Here is an 8098-nt window from a genome sequence, read left to right as displayed (position 1 = left end):
GGGGGAACGGGAAGGGGGACGGGAAGGGGGACGGGGGACGGGGGAAGATTCCCAGACAACTCTTCTAGTTAGATATCCTAGCCAGAGTATCTGTAGTTAAAACAGAAATATAACAATCTCCAAAAAAAGCTCCAGGCACAGCACAGCTCAGTTACCTCTGCACTGTGCATCAGATATGCTGCACTGTTTAAGTCCCTGCCTTGATGACAACAAAAGAAAAACTACTTTGGTGTGAGTAATAACCTAGGGCTCAGAGTTTGCTGGCAACCATCTGATTTTAGCTGAACTGTACCTCAGGCTTCACCACGACACGTATCTGATTCACAAAACATGAGAGATGAGCACTGTTTTTCTTAAAATGTATATCCTTTGTATTCATCTGTTCTAGCCAGGATCAAAGTGTAATAACGTGTGTGCATGGGGGGAGGGAACACAAAACTCTACAGAAGCTACTGTCCTGTGCAGACATGTACAATACAGGCTTATGTAGAAGAATGCTGCAATTTTAAGAGAAACTTCCATTACAAACTGATTGAAAATGTACTTAAACCGCTAGCTAATGCTAATGCCTTAACAGTATTCTGATCAAAATCATACCCTCCCATCTTCTGTTCTCTTGGAAATAGCATAGTTGAGTCCTACACAAAGTGCACTTAGGAACTTCTTCCCATTAACTTCTGCTTCCTGTGGTATGCCTTGACTTGTTTTTTAATTCTTCTGGAAAGAGCAGCAAAGCCTGGGGGGTTCCACCAGGGTGCCCATGGCTTGGCTTGCTACAGCTGCACAGCACTCTGCATTTTTTTGCCGAAGGCAGCAACCCAAGGTACTCGGTCACCTTGGAGCAGGCAGCACAGATGTAATTTTTCCATTAGAGAGGAACCTCCTGGCTTCCTGTGGCCACTGACCAGACTAGTGCAAGTTTTGGTACAAATGCAGTTAAAAATCAGGGCTCTGCAAACCTGCTGTGTGTAACAGTGCCTTGAGTAAGAACAAGAAGCGGTCATTTTGCAGTCTGATGGGGACGTCAGAAAGGCAGCAGACTGCAAGACAATTTCCCTGTTGCAAACACTGAATTTCAACAGCATTCTCTGACTAGAAACAACTTTTTCTCTTGCCACAAAACTTCCTGACACTGCTTTGAGTGTGTAACCTCAATGCACATACTGTAGAGGAAAAAAAAAAAGACTGGGAAGAATTCATGAGGAAGAAGCTTTGCTTAGGGACAAAAAAGGAGCACATCGCCAAACACCAAGGTATGCTGGCACCAAACTGCTCTCCTTCAGGCACCTCTGTCCCGCTCCCCGCATTGTACCAAATGTGATTGTGAAAGTAAAGCTCAAAGTCCAGGTGAAGATTCACTGGTGCGCCTCTTTGACCTGTCATTAAGTGCTGTACTTAAGTTTTGCACGTTCGGCATTCTAAGTGCATCCTACAACACAAGAATGCATGCTCTAACTCTCAAAGGAGCTTTAGAAGAGACCCAGCACTGCTGGTTACCACGCTGAACACATGCAGGTACATGCTTCTGAAGGGCCCACTGAAAGTAACTAGATGCGATACTAGAGAACTGGAGCCTAGAAAGGAGAGATGTAGAGTAGCATACAGATCTACGGCACCAACTGCCTGCTAAGGTAAGGGGCAGGAAAAAACAGAACCTTTCACTGATTTTCTAGAAACATCAAAATAGAGCTGCTCTATGAGTCAAAAAAATATCGTGCATTAACTATGAAACTTTTACTCCTGAGCACCAATTTTATTTTAAAGTTTCAAATTCCTAAAATAAAGATGGAAACAATGAATGAAATCCTAGCAAAAGGTGTTGTTAACACAGTTTTTCTGCTGAAGGTAGGCTAAGAGAATGTTAATCTGAGCTACGTAATGCTGGTGATGGTTTGCTTGCTTAGCTAAGGCAAATTTCTGTAGTGTTTGTGAGCACAGATGCAGCTCCCTACTGGTATCTGTACTGATAAGGAATGAGTTGTCAGCTGTCGCCAGAGAGCACGTTATATATTCAGTCATCCTATCTTTTCCTGCCTGAAGCTGAACTTTTCTAACAGCATATACAAACAGGAAACTAGCATACAAACTCTCAGTTTGCACATCTGTTGAACCTATCTCAGTTTGACAATTCTAAGCTTGTATCATGATTGTGCTTGGCTATTTTTGTGGCAAGATCTGTAATTTTTCTGTTAAGTATCATAACCTAGGGAAGAGAGCTTGTCATGTTTCAGTGCCTGGCATTGAAAACTTCACCCACACACAATTTCTAGACTAGTTCCTACAAATGCAGCGGTTTGCTTTACCTTCCAAATCACTGGGAAAAGTTAATGCAAGTACACTTGAAGGACACCTTATGGCTGCTAACTATCTCTGTTCCTGTTTTGTTCTGCAAAGAAAGCCCTGTTCTTCTGGCTTTATCCAGAAATATGAGGTATTTCAGAATGATTCAGATCCACCTCCACTTGCTAAGTACACACTTTCTGTTGTGGGTGCATCCTTGTGTAGGGATTCCTCAGGCAATCAGAGCAGAGGCAACAGCAGGGGTACAGCTGGTTACTTTCATCAGTAATATATTGTGAATTACACTTCTTTTGAGGTTCTACACCATCACCTCAAAGTTTCCAAGTCATGCAGTAAATATTTGATTTCTACTTCACTGTATTATTTCCCATTTCTATTTTTGGAATCTGTGCCTAGCTATTAGCTTCCTTCATAAAACAAGCAAAACATGGTATTGTACTGGAAATCTCATTTTTGTCTGGCACTAAACCAAGTACGGAAAGCATACAGCTCCTCAAAACAAATCAGATGATCACTCTCTGGCTAAAACAGATGTGCTTTTCTCTTGTCTGGTAAATTTTTATCTTTTCATGACTTTTCATGAAGTGTTTCTGAGATCTGCAGGTCTCCTTCTGGAAACTATGCAACATCTAAGGTAAAGATGTGAATTCAACTTGCTGGCATACCCGGAAATGTGTATCCCTGAAGCAATCTTCAAATGCCAGGATTCCTTGACGAAAAGGGAAATGAGCTCAAGTTTCTGTCTCTCATTATGCAGAAGACAAAAATTTTGCGTTGCTTTTTTTGCTATTTCAAAGCCATTATTATGCAGCATTTTATCACATCTAATCTGCAGTAGCCATCTACTTTGTATGCTTCACAATGCAAAGGAATACTAAGTATCACAGTGAGAATTCAGTATGTAATACAATGTGCAGTGTTCTATTAAAGCTAATGCTTGCCTGTGAACTTGAGCTGTTCTACAGCACAAACTTGTTTTCAATAAAGAGTAGAAGAGCACATATTTTGTTTTAATCCATGACAGAATGGTTCCTATTAACCTTAACTTTTTTTTTTTTTATGGCAGAAATTCTTTGACCTCGAGGAAGAGGGTGCGTGCTTTCTCAAAGATCAGAAGAACACTTCCCTTCCAAAACTAAACCGTAACAAATACATGGTGACTGATGGAGCTGCGTACATTGGTAAGTTACCATCTCTCCAGCAATTCTAACTTGCAGCCATCTTGAAATAAACTTGAAATAACACTCATTTATGAGGAATCTACAGCTGATTTACTCATTAATTAAATTACTGGTCTAATTTCTGAATGAAGATAGCTTTGAGTTTCTTATTTAAGACCTCTTAAATTTCGTTTTTCCCCTGAATCAGTTTCTCAAAAGTAGCATGATGTTTTCAGAGTTTAAAATACAGACAGAAAATACAAATACACTATAATTCATGAAATAGGCATAAATATGACTAACATGCTGTTTCCACAATGCAACAAAGGTGGACTGCTCTTCATTTCCCACATTGCAGAATCATAGAGTGGTTTGGGCTGGAAGGGACCTTTAAGGTCACTTAGTTCCAGCCCCCTGCCATATGCAGGGACACCTACCTCAGACCAGGCTGCTCAAAACCCCATCCAGCCTGGCCATAAACACCTTCTGGAGCACCCACAATCCCTCCTGGCAACTGCTCCAGTGTCTCACTGCCCTCACAGTAAAGAATTTCTTTCTAATATCTAGTCTAAATCTACTTTCTAAATCTACTAAATCTACTTAGTCTTTCAGTTTTAAGCCATTTCCCCCTGTCCTGTTGCTACCTGCCCTTATAAAAAGTTCCTCCCTTGCTTTCCTGTAGGTACCCTTCAGATACTGGAAGGCTATCACTATGATACATCATTACTAAACTGATAGTCAATTCTACTAAATACTTTACAAACAGCTGTCATCCTCCCTTCTGACATCTTCTTATTCTTAACTATACTGACATCTCAGACATTCTTTTTATCATTAGATACACGTCTGATTGGCATTTTGGGCTGAAGGTACAGTTAAATATTAAGTTTCTGCATGACACCTAGAAAATTTCACTATCAAATGCTCACTGAATGCATGATAGTAAAACTGATAGAGGTGTGCTTGAGCTGCAGAATCAAAAACAGCTACTGAATTAAAAAGTAACAAGATTTCTGAACGGTATGCACTGATGCACACTTAATGTGCACACATATCCCTCTCAATCTATCCAAATCTTACTTTTCACTTCAAAAGCTGAGCTCTCCCCTCCCAAATATTGTATGAGCTTTTTACTCATCTTTTTTACTCCATTTTAAATTCTCTCCAATACCCAAGTAAAATCTCAGTGCCTTGTAGCATGGGTTCTAAGCCTTTTGTTGGGATTTTGTTTTCTGTTAGTCTTTTCCGTATCTGCATTTTCATTGCTACAGATAGATAGACAGATACATGCATACACGCACACGGATTTACAGACAAAGAAATATACAACTAAATCTGTGCCACAGTGACGCTAATGACCTGATATATCCTCTCCTTGAAAGCACATGAAGAACGATTCCTCACAATGAGGTGTCAATTTTCCATTCTTGACAACTTCAGAATTCTTAACATTTCCTATTGAAGCAGCTAAAATATCTCCCAAAGAAAGGCTGCAAGTTTCTCAGATACCTCAGAACTTTGTATGTGCATGTTTAGACAGACTTTTTTAAAATATGGCATCTAATAACAGCATTTCTCTCCAAAATACTCCATGCACTCTAAATGCAGATCTTAAGGATTTATGGGTCCTAGTGAAATAGTTGGATTATCTGCTTTCCATTAATGCAGCTACTCCCTCTGCTGTCACTAAGATCTGTGATACTCTGTAAAGTTACCTTAGACTTTGACAAAGGTGGTAAGAACTGGAATAAAATATAAAATCCTGTTTTAGTTTTCTGAAGTAGTCGTCAATGGGGATGCGTTGGTTCAGCATTATGGAGCAACCATTATCTATCACATCAGCTTGCTTATAAGACCCAAAAATATTTTCATTCTTGGCACTGAAAAGGTTGATGACAAACACACACACACACACACACACTATATATATATAAAAAGCAAGAGCAAATGAATTTTGAATAAGTAACTTGTTCTCACTTGTTGTGTATTCCTGCCTTTACTCGTAGGTAATTTTGATTGGGTAGGAAATGCTTTTACGCAGAACGCTGGAGCAGGCCTCGTTATCAACCAAGCAGACGCGGGGAACAGCACAAGCATCATAAAGCAACTCAAGGCTGTTTTTGAAAGAGACTGGTATTCACATTATGCCAAAAGTTTACAACCAACAAAAATGCCAAACTGTTTCAATCACAAACTCAGTAAAGCAACATCAAATAAGACTGCCATGAGCAATGTGAACTAGAGAGACTATTTTACTGTTTAGTATGGCAATGAAGAATTACATTGGGGTGTAGCCCTCTTTCATATTTACAGACAAAAGACTTCAGCAAAAAAAAAAAAAAAAAAATGGGTGGTTGGGGGGGGTGTTTTTTTTTAGGAAAAAGCACACTTACATAAAAACTGTCTAAAATATATTCTCTATTGATTTGGGACTTTCAAGGTTTGTTACTTCTGACACTGAATGTCATTTCTGCTTCCATGTTAATTTTTATGTTCCTCGTTTGAACTTAACTGAAACAGAAGAATTGACTCATACTGTTTTAAGAATTCCCCTAATTGCCATCCAGGCTAGAACAAACCCTTGGCAGAACTGAGATCCTGGCTATGAAATGGCATTCTAAGATCAGTTACTATTGATGTACAAGTAGTGGTAGGTTTACTATATTAGAAAAGATAGCAGAGTAAGGATATATTCACTATTTAAACAATTCCCTCTAAATAAACATCCAGTCATACAAGTTTTTCCTAGTTTTCAGCATTTAGTGTGAGCATCACTCCTGTGTGTTTTCTAAATAGCCTTAAATTACATTTGAGTTCTGTAACTGGTAATTTATTCATCTCTAAGGGGACAAGGGTTTTGAGGGATTAAGGTTGACCCAATCAAATTTATTAGAATCCCTGGAACCTCTCAGTTAAATCTTAATTTTCAATAGTATAACATGGATTCCTTTCAACATAACTGCTATTTATAATTACAATAGTATATAACAATGTAAATCTCTTTAGTAAAAGCAAAGATCGAGAATTGATTTTTCTTGCAATCTCAAGAAAAAATTTTACTGAAATATTCATCAAGTGCAGGCCAGCAGTTGCTTGCTGAATCATTTTCAGACAACTTTTTGTATACTTTTTTTTTTTGTTTGTTTTTTTTAGGATAGTAAAAGGTTCTGCAAAAAAAATGCAAGAATTGTTTAAATTTCATACTTCTTTTTCCCCTTCACATCAATAAAAAACATGTGAAATGGCTTTTTTTTTTTTTAATGTCATCCATATAGATAGAAATATCAGTCTAAAAGAAAAGTGATGCTTTCATTTAGGCCCCAGTTTCAGCTGGCATTAATGGTGTCCTTCTACAACCATGACTCAGCTGCACTAAGATGCAACTGTTCTGCAAAAGTGTGAATTTGCTCTTTAAAAAAAAGGTATTATTGTCTAACAAGAGAATTTTCTCCAGCCCCATAATAGCTTAGTTTCTTAATGAAAATCCCTATCCTCTGCTGAAGGAATCCAGCTGCAAAAGCAAACTGCATTCTTCATTTTGTTGAAAACGTACTGTATTCAAAATGCAGACTGTTCTTACCATGCTGAAGGTTACAGAAGGGACTATCTGAAAGCTGTGGGTTAACTGAAAAGAAATGTCTCAGAGGATTACTTTCACCTTAAGAACAAGTTAATTAAAAAGACACCCTGACTCAGAATGCAGGTTTCATTTACAAGCTTTGAAGAAAAAAAAAAAAAAAAAAAGTTTTATCTTGAAGTAAGCACAGTTTTTGAATCTGCACCTTTTTAGAATTTCCTAATGCCATTTTCTGACAGTTGCCCACTGGAGAGAGAGGAACACACCATGAAACTAGTTGTGACTGACATGCTTCTCATAAGCACGGTTTGTTTTGCCATTTCCCAGCTGCACATCATCTTACTGAAAATCATTCTATTAGTTGTCACTTTTACAGAAAAAACTGTGCAGAGCTCTAATGCTCAAGAACATTTTGTAACATTCACATAAACCGTGCAATTTATTAGCCTTCACATATACAGAGAAGAGCATATATCCTGACATTCATTTAAGAAACAAAGAAAAGTAATCTGAAGAGAGAAGTTGCTTTGAAGGAAGTCTTTGCAAAGAAAAACTTTCACATTTTCCTTGTTCCATATATAACTTCAGCATATGTATAGCAGGCATGGTACAGATCCTCAGCACTTAATTAACAGTGTTTTTTCTATTATTATTAAATAAAGATTAGTCCAGATTAATCTCTGGTGAAACTCTTACCACTCAGCTAAGTTGTATCACCAATGAAATTTGTCTTCTGAGTCAATGGGGGAAAAAAAAATTTTTTTAAAAATAAAAAAAATAAATAATAACAGTTTTAAAAACAGGTTGCAATACTTGCAAATTTTCTGAGAGACTGAGAATAAGTCCCCATGGATGGGTGATCTTAAAGCTCAAGGTAAATTTAATACTGAGTCTTCAGAAAAAGGGAAAAGAAAACCTACACAGAACCCCTTCTCCCCACTGTCCAGAGCTGGTAGCTGTAGCTCCTTATGGCAATAATATTCAAGAAGAATTAATGTAGTATTTTCTCCCTCACATTATGTATACTAACAATGTCTTAAGTTTCTGAAATGGCGTTTTG

At 38.0% G+C, this 8098-nt stretch overlaps 1 protein-coding gene across 1 annotated transcript in view; it reads left to right on the top strand.

The window, feature by feature from the left end:
• PLD5 (phospholipase D family member 5) overlaps nucleotides 1-5781 on the top strand; it is a 97252-nt gene extending 91471 nt beyond the window's left edge. Inside the window, exons 8-9 of the mRNA XM_042822337.1 lie at nucleotides 3368-3482; nucleotides 5468-5781. Of these exons, the coding sequence (XP_042678271.1) occupies nucleotides 3368-3482; nucleotides 5468-5703 (351 nt within the window). The 3' untranslated portion in view covers nucleotides 5704-5781. The remainder of the gene's footprint in view (nucleotides 1-3367; nucleotides 3483-5467) is intronic.
• The last annotated feature ends 2317 nt before the right edge of the window (nucleotides 5782-8098 follow it).

This window comes from Centrocercus urophasianus, unplaced genomic scaffold (assembly GCF_019232065.1).
Source record: "Centrocercus urophasianus isolate 14NV4802_14NV808 unplaced genomic scaffold, USGS_Curo_1.0 seq_10, whole genome shotgun sequence".
NCBI classification, from domain to species: domain Eukaryota; kingdom Metazoa; phylum Chordata; class Aves; order Galliformes; family Phasianidae; genus Centrocercus; species Centrocercus urophasianus.
Note: the sequence above shows the minus strand (reverse complement) of the source record. Positions and strands in the feature narration are given on the sequence as shown.